This window comes from Nothobranchius furzeri, chromosome 15, assembly GCF_043380555.1.
Source record: "Nothobranchius furzeri strain GRZ-AD chromosome 15, NfurGRZ-RIMD1, whole genome shotgun sequence".
In the NCBI taxonomy this organism is placed as follows: Eukaryota; Metazoa; Chordata; class Actinopteri; order Cyprinodontiformes; family Nothobranchiidae; genus Nothobranchius; species Nothobranchius furzeri.
In genome coordinates, this window is record NC_091755.1 from 45,764,294 (window position 1) to 45,779,409 (window position 15,116).

A 15,116-nucleotide genomic window follows, 5' to 3' on the forward strand; every position below is an offset into this window, starting at 1 on the left:
ATCTCCAGGTCGTAGGGTCGGTGAGGAGGTAACCTGGTAGTGGGTTCTTTAGCGAAGACCTGAGCGAGGTCGTGGTATTGAGGAGGGATGAGCGTCAGGTCTACGTCTGTGGGAGTGGCTGCTCCAGTTCGAGGTGCAGGGGAGTCCCGGTGGTTATGGCAACCCGTGCCCCACGCCAGGACTTTACTGGTGGACCAGGAGATCTGAGGCTCATGGCGGCAGAACCAGGAATGACCCAGGATGAGTGGCGTAGCCGGAGCCTGGATGACCAGGAAGTGGAGGGTCTCCCGGTGTTGGTCAATAGTCATGTGGAGACCCTGAGTTCGGTGGGCTAGAGGGTACGGCATGATGGGCCGGCCGTCCACAGAGGTCACGGGAATGGGTCGGTCGAGGGCGGTGAGGGGTATCTTGAGCCGAGTAACCAGTCCGTGATCGATAAAACACTCCGCAGCCCCAGTGTCTAAAAGTGCCTCCAGTCTGGTCGGGCCTTGGTCCAGGTGGAGGGAGACCGGGAGAGTGGTTCGGTGTGGAGCCGGAAAGGTGGAGACTCCGGGCGGGACAGCTCCTACTCTGACCCGGAGGGACCTTTTCCCGGTCGTTTTGGGCACGTGCCACGGTGGTGACCCAAATCCCCACAGTAAGCGCATCTTCCCTCCTGGTAGCGCCGTGCCCGTTCCTCAGGGGGAAGATGTCCCAGCTGCATCGACTCCTCCATCAGTTGGTGAGCCGGCCGGCGGGGTGACGTCCTGGTGTGTATGGGGGCTGACATGGTGCTCGGCCGGTTCAGGATGCAGCGGTCCAGTTGGAGAGCCAGATCCACTACCAGGTCCAGGGAGGTTGGGACCTCGTGCCCGATCATGCCCTCCCGGATTCTCGGTGACAGTCCCTCCAGGTAAACAGCCTTTAGGGCGGCGTCATCCCACCTCAACTGAGCTGCTGTCGTCCGGAAGCGAGAGGTGTACTGAGCCGCCGTCTGGGAGCCCTGGCGAAGCTGAAGCAGCCGCGTCTCGTCCGAGACCTCGCTGCTGAGGTGCACAAAAGTCTTTTTCATCTCCTTTACAAAAGTCTCAGTCATTGCAGGCAGGAGATTTCTGATTGTAAAGAGCCGCCGCCCATTCACCTGCTCGACCTGTCAGCAGTGAGGTCAGCAGGGCGACACGAAAGCAGGATGTGGGGTAACGTGCCGGTTGGCACTCGAAAGTCATGGCCATGGTCGCCAACATGCCCTCCGGGGATCCCCTGGTTCCGCCCCACTTCTCTGGAAGGCTGAGGCGTGGTTCCATCCTGTCAGGAACAGCTGCGGTCTGACGTTGCAGAGCGGTGGTCAGCTGGAGTACTAGCTCGGTGAGTGACTCGATCTTGGTGGCTTGGCGATCAGCTATGGCACGGAGCTGGTTCATTTCTGCCGTATGCTGATCCAAGGTTGCGCGCTGTTGAGCCACTTCGGCACGCAGACGCGCGAACTCCGCTGGGTCAACTTTGGGCTCAGTCATCCTGTCAGGTTCGTTGGCAGATCTGAAGCGTGACTGAGAGTTCTGTTGCCCAGACGTGGAGAGACGAAGATAACCGGCGTGGTTATCTCCTGTAGGTGCAGCTTGAGGGTTTAGAGGGCTGGTAAGCCTGGAGACTTGATACAAAGTCTGGTGAGAATGATGACTGAGCAATGAATGAAACGCCGGCACTTCCTTAAGTAGTGTCGGCGTGATGACGTCAGTCACCACGTTGGTGGCAGGAATGAATGGAATGCAGTCAGCTGGAGGAGTTCGTGACACAATGTAGGGAAGTTAAGACAGGAGAGATATGATCTCTCTTTTTAATTCTCATCAGAACTCTAGCTGCAGCATTTTGGACAAGCTGAAGACTTTTAACTACATTCTGTGGACTTCCTGAGAGTAATGAATTACAGTAATCCAGTCTTGATGTAATAAATGCATGAACTAGTTTTTCAGCATCACTCATGGAAAGGATGCTTCTAATCTTAGCAATATTCCGAAGATGGAAAAAGGAAATCCTACAAACCTGTTTAACCTGGGATTTGAATAACATGTCCTGGTCAAAGATAACACCAAGGTTCCTTACTTTGTTCTCGGAGATTAATGTAATGCCATTCAGGTCAGGTGATTGGCTAAGCAATTTCCTTTTCTGGATTTCTGGTCCAAAGATGAGAACTTCTGTTTTGTCTTGATTTAAAAGCAAAAAGTTTAGAGTCATCCAATTTTTTATGTCCTCAAAACAAGCCTGTAATCTACCCAACCGATTAGGTTCATCAGGGTTAATAGATAAATATAACTGAGTATCGTCAGCATAACAGTGGAAGTTTATCCCATGCTGTCTAATGATTTTACCAATAGGGAGCATATATATAGTAAATAGAATTGGTCCAAGCACTGAACCCTGTGGTACTCCACAAGTAACCCTGGAGTATGAAGACGATTTGTCATGTATATTTACAAAATGAAATCTGTCAGACAGGTAGGATTTAAACCAGCCTAACGCTGTTCCTTTGATCCCTACAACATGTTCAAGTCTTTCTAAAAGAACATTGTGATCAACTGTGTCAAAGGCAGCACTGAGATCTAACAAGACTAGAACAGACACAAGATTCTTATCTGAGGCCATGAGAATATCATTTGTAACTCTCACTAATGCAGTTTCAGTGCTGTGATACTCTCTAAAACCAGACTGAAATTCCTCAAACAGATCATTAGTGTTTAAATGCTCACATACTTGGATGGCCACTATTTTCTCCAGGACTTCTCCAGGATAAAAATGGAAGGTTAGATATTGGTCTATAATTCATTGGGTCATCTGCATCCAGAGAAGGTTTCTTAAGTGAAGGTTTGATTACAGCAACCTTAAAATCTTGTGGTACATACCCATTTACTAAGGATAGATTGATTATATATAGAATGGGGGCAGTAACCAAAAGAAATGCTTCTTTAAATAATTTGGTTGGGATTGGATCCAAAATGCAAGTTGAAGGTTTAGATGAAGCTAATATTTTTGATAACTCTGAAAGCTCAACTGGATCAAAACTGTTCAAGCACAGATGAGGTTCCACAGTCACCTCTGATGCTGCCTCACTTACGGCGGAAGAAGAAATCGCATTAGGGAGGATGCTAAAGATTTTGTTTCTAATAGAATTAATTTTACTTGTAAAAAAAATCCCATGAAGTCATTGCTGCTGAGGGCTAAGGGAATAGATGGCTCAGAGCTATGATTCTGTGTAAGTTTAGCAACTGTACTGAAAAGAAATTTAGGATTATGCTTATTCTCCTCAATTAGTGCTGAGAAATAAGCAGTTCTAGTTTGTCGAAGCTTATTTTTATAAAGCACAAGACTATTTTTCCAGGATAGGTAGGCCTCCTCATGGTGCGTAGAGCGCCATGTTCTCTCCAATTTCCTAGAGTTTTGTTTTAAGGCTCGTAAATGACAGAGAATTCTGCTGTTGTGTCCTTGGGCAAGGCACTTAACCCACCTTGCCTGCTGGTGGTGGTCGGAGGGTCCGGTGGCGCCTGTGCTCGGCAGCCTCGCCTCTCATCCCCACCAGTGTATGAATGTGTGTGTGAATGGATGAATGATACACTGTAGTGTAAAGCGCTTTGGAGTCCTTACTCTGAGAGGCGCTATACAAGTGCGGGTCATAAACCAGGGAGCCAACTTCCTGTCCCTAATTACCTTCTTTTTTAAAGGGGCAACATCATCTAATATCACATGTAAAGAGGAATTAACATGATGAACTAAGGCATCAATTTGTGAGGGGCTAAAACTGAAAATATTGCCCTCTGCTACATGCCTCTGAGATGCTGAGGACAGTAAAGATGGAACAGTTGATTGAAAATATGCAACTGCATTGTCAGCTAGAGACCGACTATAGTGAAATTTACTTTCATGTCTCGATAACTCAGTTATAAAAAACTCAAAGGTTATCAGAAAGTGGTCAGAGAGGACTGGATTATGTGGAAAGATCGTTATTTCCTCACACTCTATGCCATAAGCCAGCACAAGGTCTAATGTATGATGGCAGGAGTGGGTTGAGCTATGTATTCTTTGAGTAAAACCAATTGAGTCTAAGATATTACTAAAGGCTACATTGAGGCTATCATTTTTAATGCCCACATGAATATTAAAATCCCCCACTACAATGACCTTATCAGTATTTAGCACCAAATCAGATAAAAAATCAGAGATCTGATCCAAAAACTCAGAGTAAGGGCCTGGTGGACGATATATATAACTACAAACAAGAGTGGTTTTACAGTTTTGCAATCTGGATTAGGAAAACTAAGAATAAGATGTTCAAACGAACTGTAGCTATTAATCTGTAAGGGACTGATTAATAAATCCAATTGAAAAATGGTTGCTACTCCTCCTCCTCACCCTGTACTTCGAGCAATATGATGATTTAAATAATTTGAAGGAGTCGACTCGTTTAAGCTAACATAGTCCTCTTGCTGCAGCCAGGATTCTGTGAGAGAGAGCAAAGAGATCTGATTATCACAAATCAACTCATTAACTAACAAAGTCTTAGAAAAAATGGATCTAATGTTCAACAACCCACATTTAATTTTTCTAGTTTTCTGCTCAGTTGAATTTGCTCTAATATTTACGAGATTTCCATGATTTGCTTTATTAAGCCTGATATTTAATCTGTGTGATTTTGGCCGTGGGCAGGACACTGTCTCTATGGGGTAGTGGGTGGGTAACAGTACAGAAGCTGCAGAGGGGTATGTTAAACTACGACTCTGCTTCCTGGTCTGGACCCTGGGTAGTCATGGAGGACTAATAAAACTGGCCATATTCCTAGAAAGAAGAGCTGCACCATCCAAAGAGGGATGGATGCCGTCTCTCCGCATCAGACCAGGTTTTCCCCAAAAAGTTTTCCAGTTATCAATGTAGCCCACGTTGTTTTCAGGACACCACCTAGACAACCAGCGGTTGAAGGACAGCATGCGGCTAAACATGTTGTCACTGGTCTGATCGGGTAGGGGGTCAGAGAAAATTACGGAGTCTGACATTGTTTTGGCAAACTTACACACCGAAGCAACATTAATTTTAGTGACCTCTGATTGGCGTAACCGGGTGTCGTTACCGCCAGCGTGAATAACAATCTTACTGTATTTACGCTTATCCTTAGTCAGCGTTTGAGATAAGATTTAATGTCGAGAATAGGAGTGGCCCTAGAATCGAACCCTGAGGCACACCCCAGCAAAGTGGAGTAGATGGAGAGGAAAAACTGTCAATGTGAACACTAAATTGTCTATCTGACAAATATGATCTGAACCAATGAAGTGGGATCCCTGTTACCCCCAACCTCATCTCCAACCTCCTAAGTAGGATGTCATGGTCCACTGTGTCGAAGGCAGCAGAGAGGTCCAGGAGTAACAGAAGGACATGGGAACCAGAATCAGTTGCCACCAGGATATCATTTAATACACAAAGATGTGCAGTTTCTGTGCTGTGGTGAGGTCTAAAGCCAGACTGAAAGTGACTGAGGAGGCTATGATCTCCTAAGTAACTGGAAAGTTGAGTGTGAACTACTTTCTCAATAATCTTGGATAAAAATGAGAGTTTGGAAATCGGACGATAATTAGAAAAATCAGTGTGATCCAGGCCAGGTTTTTTCAGTAACGGATGTACAACTGCATTCTCAAAGATGGTTGGAAACACTCCAGTCGAAATGCTGTTGTTGACCATTTCCAGAATAAATGGCGCCAGCACAGGAAGAGCCCCAACTAGTAGTTTTGGTGGGAGGGGGTCCTCTGGAGAACCAGAGGGTTTCATGGACCTGACCAGCTCCTCCAGATCATGAAGATCAGTGTAAAATTCGAAAATTGACGGACAGACTGGTTCCTCAGTGGTGGGCTGACCCAATGGCAAGATGCTTGACCTAATATTCTGAATTTTAAGCTGAAAAGAGTTCATAAAATCGGTGCAAAGGGACGTCATTGGTGCTGAGGGTGTAGTTGCATCTTTTAAAGAGACAACCGAATTAATGGTACTAAATAGTTTATGTTGATCACCCAGATGTGTTGTGATTATATTACTAAAAAAGTTATTTCTGGCTGTTCTCACCGCTTTCTGATGCAAAAATAGAGAATCTTTCAAAGTTTGTAAGGACATTTCTAAATTGTCCTTTTTCCATTTGCGTTCATGAGATCCACACTGGCGCCGAAGAGCTCGAGTGTTGTCATTAAGCCAGGGGTCAGAAACAAGTTTTTTTCTCCGGCTTTTAAGAGGAGCTTTTGACCTATGCTATCCACGAGGGGCCACAGTGGGGTTCCAGCAACCTCCTCCGTGGGATCTTTTGTTAGTTTTGTGTAGGTATTCCCATCGGTCAGCATGTCGTTTATATTATTATCATATCATCATGTTCACTGCCACTGTTGTTCTTTTCTCAGCCCAGAAGATGGTGATAGATGTGTTTGGAGCAAGTGATTGTACGGATTAATGGGAGAACGCCACATTCCTGGACCTTTAGCTTTATGACCAGGAGAAGAGCTAACGTTAGCCTGCGTAGGTTTAAGCCCTTTTCTGTGTGAGGGCACCATTCACAAACCTACTGAAGTGATTAGAGGTATGTCAGAATCTGGGCAGAAGTCTATCAGATCCATCTGATGCCATAATCCTGGGGCGGTGGCTCGTGTTCTGAATCGCTTTAGTTACCACTATAAATGATCCAGCCAATAAAAACAGGCGTGCGACTGCAGAGAGACATGCTTTTATTTGAAGTGATGTCATCGAGGCTTGACGTCCTACTAGAGGTGACATCATAGTTTCAGAGGAGTGGGACAACAAGGACACCCTTAAATGGCTTTTATACAGACAAAGGAGAGCTCTTGGGTGCATTCCTCGTCGTTGACATAATCTTGCTCTGAAAAAGAAAGAACAGAGTCAGAAATCTGAGCTTTTCTTCTCGATACATGAAGAAATATCTAAACTGTTACCAACGTGGGGTCATGTGACCATCAGCTATACAAATGATCATTTCCTGTTTTCAGCTCTGACCTCAACAGCTGATCTATGCTAGTCCTGACTAACGAGGCAGCGGTGTAGTAAGCAGTGATCTCGTACCGCGCAGGTTGATGTCCATGCAGTGCTCGTTTCCTCCCTGGTTGTTGGGTTCACCTGGACCCCAGTTGGTAAAGGTAAACGGTGTTCCATCGGCCCACACCCACTCACCGCCCTGACAGAAGAAGTGACTCAGAGTCAAGTTTACTTCTTGGTGGTCATCATTCACTCATTCATGCTCAGTGTGAACTCAGATTTACCAGGATCAGCAGCAAGTCCTGTACCATCAGAACGTCACAACCGTGACTGAACTCACCGTGTCTAGATTGGTGCCTCCAACCCAAGACTTTTGGTTGAATCCTGCTCCTTTGACGATCAGATCCCTGATGAAGTTGTACTGATCTGTGTTTTGGATGGAGGTCAGATCTCCACCTTCTTGATTGCAGAATGCCTGAGGGAAAGTAAGACACGACATCATCACATCAGCTGATCCAGGAGTCCAACAATCATCTCTGAAGGCTGGATAGTCCCAGCCGAGGCAGACTGCTCTGCTGGACCTTCGTTTGAAATGAGGAGCTTAGAGCTTTTAAAGAGAAAATCAGCTGTACCTCAGCGTCGGCCCAAGTCTTTTCCTGATCCTCATATTGGTAACAATTGTTGTCATACTCAGTCCAGTCAAGAGGACAATCTACACAAACAGGATTAATGTTAACATTTTCATGGACGGCCAATGACAGTAAATCATGATGCATTCATCTGCTGCTTAGAAAGGAGAAAGCATCTACTCAGTTACTTACCTGATTGTGCTTCACAATAAATCTGTGGGAGCGAAAACACAAAGAGTGAAAAACTGGATCCAGTAGAAAAATAATTCAGCTAAACCATCCGAACCACACATGTAGAAAAAAGGAGGTAATCAGCACAATGAAAGGGAATCCGGTCAGAATTGATGAATGAGAGCCAGTTTTAGTTGATCTAATTGGCCCTTTGTCTTGTTTTACCACCAAACCATAATCAGTCATCTTAGGTGTGTTCTTGCTGTGTCGTGGTTTTAATTCCATGCTGTCGTTCAATTTTTAAAACACAGAAACAGTTTCGTTACCTGTTTTTTCGCTACGTTTCGTCTGCGGCTGCAGACTTCCTCAGGCTGACGCTGATGGTGGCGTCACTTCCTTCTCCGTTTATCTGCGCGTATCTATGTTTTAAAAATTGAACGACAGCATGGATCCATAATCAGTCAGTTTAGCTGCAGGTTAGTGCAGGAATGCTGGTATTAGTTTCTGATCCTGCTGCACTGAATAACAACTTTTCTGTAATAAAAGCGCTCCTGCCCTGAGCCGGGACAACAGACCGGTTTGTCCTTCCTGTCAGCGAGCCTGACCTTCAGTGAAGAGGAGGATCGTCTGTAAAACATGAACGAAGCTTCTGCTTCGTTGGTTTTAAACACGTTTCATTGGTTAGTTTCTCATCAGGTCATCATGAGAAAATAAATCCACCAAAGTCACATTCATGCTGATTATTTAACTACAGAAGAACTTCTGCTGACTCACATTTCCTCCGATCCCGAGGAGCAGCAGGAAGAGCAGACCTGACGCCATCTGGGTAGAATGTGTCATTTTAGTGTTCAGGAGGAAAATCCACATTAAAAGACTTTCCTAAAAACTCTGACGTGGATGTCATCACTAGCAGTAACAGCTGATGAAGAGAGGTCAGGTTTTACCTTGTTGTGATGAATCCAAGCAGCAGCAGCAGCAGTCTCTGGGTGAAGGATGCCTTCCTGGACTAAACACAGAGTTTATATACCGTTGCTCCAGCTGGTGGACCTGTCAGTCACTGAGGACAGCTGATTAGATAAACATGAAGACCACGGGGCAAACACACCCAACCCTAACCCAGCTAGTACTGGGACTGGTCAGTGTGGGTCAGCAGCAACGACCACACCTGAAGCTGCTTCACGTATCTGACTTCACCATCTCTCTCCCTCTCTTTGTGTCTCCAGCCCAGCAGGTTGGTGCTGATGGAGCACGATGCTGAGGTTTTCTAAGATAAGGTTTAGGTCAGACAGTTAAAATATTCTTTCAAATTTCACTTAATTTTACCAACTTCTGGACTTAAAAAGCTCCCACCAGTCAGGCCAACGCGTGATGTCATCATGCATAAAGTTTAAATCAGCAAATGAAGCTACAGTGTTACAGAGGTGAGAGTTTTCTGTCTCCTGACCGTTTTAAATGTTAAAAGTATGAATTTATCTGACAAGAGTAGTAATGGAGTGTATCTGGATCTTCACAAGGAGATAGTATCGATAGATGTTACGGTTGGTGCCGATGGAGGGAACAGCCTGCTGGGTTTCTAAGAAATGGTTTAGATAAACATTTCTGTTGTTGACCAGAAGACTCTGATGGGGATCAGAACAAGTTGTTGGTTCTGGTACCTTTTGGTGTCTACTGAGTTTGATGCTCCTGTTTAACAAAGAGCTAAATGCAGGAATTTTTTATTTGTCTTTTATTTAGTGCATTTTGGCTTAACTTGGGTCAGTTGATATATTATAATGTTTGGAGCAGGACATGCAGAGCAGAGACGTTTACAGCAAGTTTCAAACCGTTTCCAAAACAATTAGGAAACACACAAAAACGGACAAAACTCAAGTTTTCTGAGCAGTCTGAGATGTAATCTCTGTTTCTTGTCAATAATCAATGGCGGTGGTGGTGGTGGTGGTGGTGGGGGGGGGGTGGGGGGGGCAAAGAGCCTTTTAAAATATATAAATAAACTAACGAGCGGTCACTCTTCTCAGACCAGGATGAACTTTATTTCTATGAATGCATAAATGCAATCAGAAAAGGAATCAACACATCTTGGTCATTTTTATACTTTCTTTATTGCATTCTCTGCATTTTCTTTTCACTCAGCTTCCTTTTTAGGTAGTAAAAAAAAGACCAGAGGCCAAAGTAGAAACCTGCTGGCTGGACAGAGACAAGCAGGTAATGTGAGATATTTAGACAACAATCAGGAGAATGATTTCAGGTTTGGTCAATGCTCCTGTCCCTTTGACTTCTGACCTCTGCCAGCAACTCGTCACTGGAAACCTTGGAGAGGCTGTTTCCGCCTTTCAGAGGAATGAAGATCACAATGTTTTCTTTGTTTAATAAAATCTTTTTCATTGATTTTTCTCATTTATTTTAACCCTCCCTCACCCCACCCCACTACACCGGGTCAAAATAAAAAAAAAAGGAAAACATGAAACAGGTTTCAGAAGAGCATGAAATCAAAACCCAAAAACTCCATCCATCCATCCATCCATCCATCCATCCATCCATTTTCAACCACTTATCCGGAGTCGGGTCGCGGGAGCAGTAGCCCAAGTCGAGAGGCCCAGACTTCCCTCTCCCCAGCCACTTGGGCCAGCTCCTCCGGGGGAATCCCGAGGCGTTCCCTGACCAGGTGAGAGACATAGTCCCTCCCCCGTGTCCTGGGTCTACCTTTAGGTCTCCTCCCGGTTGGACGTGCCCGGAAAACCTCACCAGGGAGGCGTCCAGGAGGCATCCTGACCAGATGCCCGAGCCACTTCAACTGGCTCCTCTCGATGTGGAGGAGCAGCAGGTCTACTCCGAGCCCCTCCTGGATGACAGAGCTTCTCACCCTATCTCTAAGGGAGAGCCCAGACACCCTGCAGAGAAAACTCATCTCAGCCGCTTGTATCCGCGATCTCGTTCTTTCGGTCACTACCCAAAGCTCATGACCATAGGTGAGGGTAGGAACGTAGATCGACCGGTAAATCGAGAGCTTCGCCTTCTGACTCAGCTCTCTCTTCACCACGACAGACCGGTACAACGCCCGCATCACTGCAGATGCAGCACCAATCCACCTATTGATCTCACGCTCCAGTTTTCCCTCACTCGTGAACAAGACCCCGAGATACTTAAACTCCTCCACTAGGGGCAGGACCTCATCCCTGACCCGGAGAAGGCATTCTACCCTTTTCCGAATCAAGACCATGGTCTCAGATTAAAGCCCCATTCCCACCTGTACCGGGTCGGCCCGGGCCGGGTAGCGAAGGTTGTTTACATATCTGGGTGGCCTGGTATTTTCCCGGGCCAACCAAGGCTCATTCTCGGCCCTCTTCCCGAGGGGTACTGCTTCAGGCCGACCAGGGCCAACACGCCCACTGCTGACAGCAAATTCACACCTTCCATTAGAGCAAGCCTCTGATTGGTGGGTAGAATCAGCCCACATGGGCTTAAGGCAAGGATGTGTGGAATCAACCGGGCCAGGCTGGGGCCGACTGGGGTTACCCGGCCCGGGCCGACCCGGTACAGGTGGGAATGGGGCTTTAGAGGAGCTGATTCTCATCCCAGCTGCTTCACACTCAGCTGCGAACCGCTCCAGCGAAAGCTGAATATCACATTCTGATGAAGCCAACAGGACCACATCATCTGCAAAAAGCAGAGACCTGATCCTCAGGCCACCGAATCGGATGCCCTCCACACCTTGGCTGCACCTAGAAATCCTGTCCATAAAGGTTATGAACAAAATCGGTGACAAAGGGCAGCCTTGGCGGAGTCCAACTCTCACTGGGAATGAGCCTGACTTACTGCCGGCAATGCGGACCAAGCTCTGACACCGGTCACACAGGGACCTAACAGCCCGTATCAGAGGGCCTGGTACCCCATACTCCCGGAGTACCCCCCACAGGGCCCCCCGAGGGACGCGGTCAAATGCCTTCTCCAAATCCACGAAACACATGTAGACTGGTTGGGCAATTTCCCACGCACCCTCCAGGATCCCCCTAAGGGTACAGAGCTGGTCCAGTGTTCCACGGCCAGGACGAAAACCACATTGCTCCTCTTGAATCTGAGGTTCAACAATCCGATGGACCCTCCACTCCAGATCCCCTGAATAGACCTTACCAGGAAGGCTCAGGAGTGTGATCCCCCTGTAGTTGGAACACACCCTGCGGTCCCCCTTTTTAAATAAAGGGACCACCACCCCGGTCTGCCAGTCCAGTAGGACTGCCCCCGATGTCCACGCGATATTGCAGAGCCGCGTCACGCAACACAGCCCCACAACATTCAGAGCCTTAAAGGGACATTATGGAAGTTTGACAGCCAAAACATGTATAGAAATAATAAATGTCTTCTTCATACATTCTCCTGCAATGACCTGGTCCTGTAAAATGAGCCCTGGTATTTTTACTGTGATTGCCTATTTTTCTGTAAAATCACAGAAAAAGAGAGCTGCTCGGGTCAAGCAGGCTGCTTCATGCGCGTTCACGCTCAGGCATTGCCCTCCAAACCATTCTTAAATGGTACAGATACAAGTGATGTCACTGGCGTGTCAGTTCGCCTAGTGAGATCTCGAACTTTTGTGCAGAGGACCCGGGTTTGAATCTGCATGTGAACATATTTTATTCAGAGTTTCTTTTTTACATTAATGGTATATTTTTTACAGTAAGATGCCCAAATTTTTATTTGAGACTCTCCAAACGTCATTGAATTCATAGATAAAAAAGGTGTGGGTTCAACTTTCATTTTGGAACAAATTTTCAAGAGCATGCAGGAGGACTGACCCATCTTAAACCTTTGTCGGCTGTGCTGAAGAGAAAGGTCAGAACCAAATTATTAAATTAATTAGCTGCGCATTCTCCTGTCCTCTGGGCCACACACACACACACACACACACACACACACACACACACACACACACACACACACACACACACACACACACACACACACACACACACACACACACACACACACACACACACACACACACACACACACACACACAGAGCTGAATGTCTCAGCTGTTATTTTCGTTAAGGAGTGTGCACGTACAGCATACGCACGTCGTGATCAAGCCTACTATTGAAGCTGCCGTTACGCTTTTGGCCTGAGAGGGCAATCGCGAGCATAAAAATTCTAAACTCCGTAAAGTCCCTTTAAGGAACTCCGGGTGGAACTCATCCACCCCCAGGGCCTTGCCACAGAAAAGCTTTTAAACCAACTCAGTGACCTCAGCACCAGAGATTTGAGAGGCCAACCCAAAGTCCCCAGACTCTGCTTCCTCACTGGAAGACGAGTCGGTGGGACTGAATAGGTCTTTGAAGTATTCTGCCCACCGATCCACAACGTCCTGAGTAGGGGTCAGCAGCACACCGTCCCCACTATAGATAGTGGTTGTAGCGCACTGCTCCACACGTAGGCGGAGGGAGGCTACCCTCTCATTCACTGGGGTAAACCCCAACATACAGGCACCAAGATGGGAGGCAACTAGTATGCCCACCCCTGCTCGGCGCCTCTCAGTGGGAGCAACTCCAGAGTGGTAGAAAGTCCAGCCCCTCTCAAGGAAACTGGTTCCAGAGGCAGAGCCATGCGTTGAGGTGAGTCCGACTATAGGGTTCTGGAGTTGACGTGCACTGTGAGATCGCCGCGCCATGACAGTTGGCCAGAGAGGTAAACAAGCACACAGTGTTGGAGTGTTGGAATCGGGAGTGATATAATCATGCTCAAAATCAGCGCAAGAGAAAAGGGGCTGTATCGCGACCGATTGTGCCCAGACGCCAAGAGAAGGTACTTTGAAAAAATTGCTTGCTTCGGTAATGTGGACCCATATGAAATAACGAAGTGGAGTGGTAACCCAGACGATCTTCCGCCTTTGTCCTATCCCGATATCTTCACATACCTTGTCTGCGGAGTAAGCGCATACACAGCGAAGCAGTTTAAGAATTATAAATCCCTGGAGGCCCACATCCAGTTCACGAACGGCTGGGTGCAAGATTTGTCCGTCTTTAAGCCTCCACGCTGCGAGTATGTTGTCATTAAGACAAATGTAAGTCGCTTTGAACATGATAACTTTCTAAACAAATTCCTTGTTACAGTTTTGATTTGCATGTACAGCCAACCCATCTATATTAGCCTTGGTTAATTACAGACTTAATATTAAAAGTGATTTTTGTGTATTTAAGGTCCTGCACTCACAACGACTGAATGAAACTGCATTACAGCCATGGGTCATTGTGAGCTCCAATGGGAGGGTTGAGGCTACTCACTGCACATGCATGGCCTGAGTGGCAGAGACCTGCACCCATGTCGCTGCTCTGTTGTTTAAATTCGAGGCTACAGTGTGTATCAGAGGAACCAAAACTGTAACAGACGAGCCTGCATATAGATTTGGCATTATTGCAGGCAAACCAGCATTTGAAATGGATGCAACAAATCCAGACTGGGCACCAACACTGCACATGGGCCATTACGACATACCTGTACCGGACTCCGACCAGCACGCAAGGCGTATGCAACGGGAGCGAAAAAGAGCACACATTGCAGGTAAACACCCCCACCCCTCCCTCCCCTTCCCTCCAAAAACATACTAAATTGCACTTATTGTACAAGCACATAACTCAAAGGTGAATCACACAACTGTCATTGGAATATTGGTATACATTAACCTTATGTCTATGCACCTTCTTTTATCTTACAGGCTTGATGATCAGTGAAGGTCAGACAGAAGAGGAACAACAAGATAACCATGTTGTGGAGGCAGTTGACAGCAGTTGTGTTGGACAAGTGGAGGTTGACGTGCCAGCTGCAAATGTGGACAGTGGTGATGGGAGTGACAGCGTCACAGAAGCTGAAGGGCAGACGAAGGATTGTGTGTGCAGTGAACAGGGCAGAACTGAAATAAACCAGCTGTAGGAGGAGAACAGACTGCTTCGAGCACAGTTGCAAAAGACAGAGCTGAATGAAACTTTCTTAAAGGACAATACCGAAAAACAAGAGCAATTGCCCACCTGAGAATTCACGTGGAGCGAGTAATAGGTACTTTGCGCAACAAGTACAAAATGTTACACACTACAATGCCAATCAGATTACTCTTATCATGTGAGGGTGAAGACACAACACTTCTTGATAAAATCGTTAAGGTTTGCTGTGTTTTTGTTAATATGTGCCCCAGTGTGGTTGTCAAACCAGGGCCAAATGACACCTGCTCCTGTTGAGTATTGTTACAGCTGTTTTTTTGAATGTACAGTAAATTGTAAATAGTTGTACTTTGTGTAAAGTTGTTTTAATAAAACAAGACAGAATAGTATATTTGTTTTTATTATT

The 15,116-nt window shown here is 46.4% G+C and overlaps 1 protein-coding gene across 1 annotated transcript; it reads right to left on the minus strand.

Moving 5' to 3' along the window:
- Positions 1-6,705: 6,705 nt before the first annotated feature.
- LOC129164697 (galactose-specific lectin nattectin-like) lies at positions 6,706-8,862 on the minus strand. Its single transcript, XM_054745587.2, has 7 exons — positions 8,732-8,862; positions 8,562-8,609; positions 7,809-7,830; positions 7,620-7,699; positions 7,328-7,462; positions 7,075-7,186; positions 6,706-6,874 (listed from the first exon to the last, which is right to left on the minus strand). The coding sequence occupies exons 2-7, from the start codon at positions 8,607-8,609 to the stop codon at positions 6,807-6,809; spliced, it is 465 nt and encodes a 154-aa protein (XP_054601562.1). The 5' UTR covers positions 8,732-8,862; the 3' UTR covers positions 6,706-6,806.
- Positions 8,863-15,116: the final 6,254 nt, after the last annotated feature.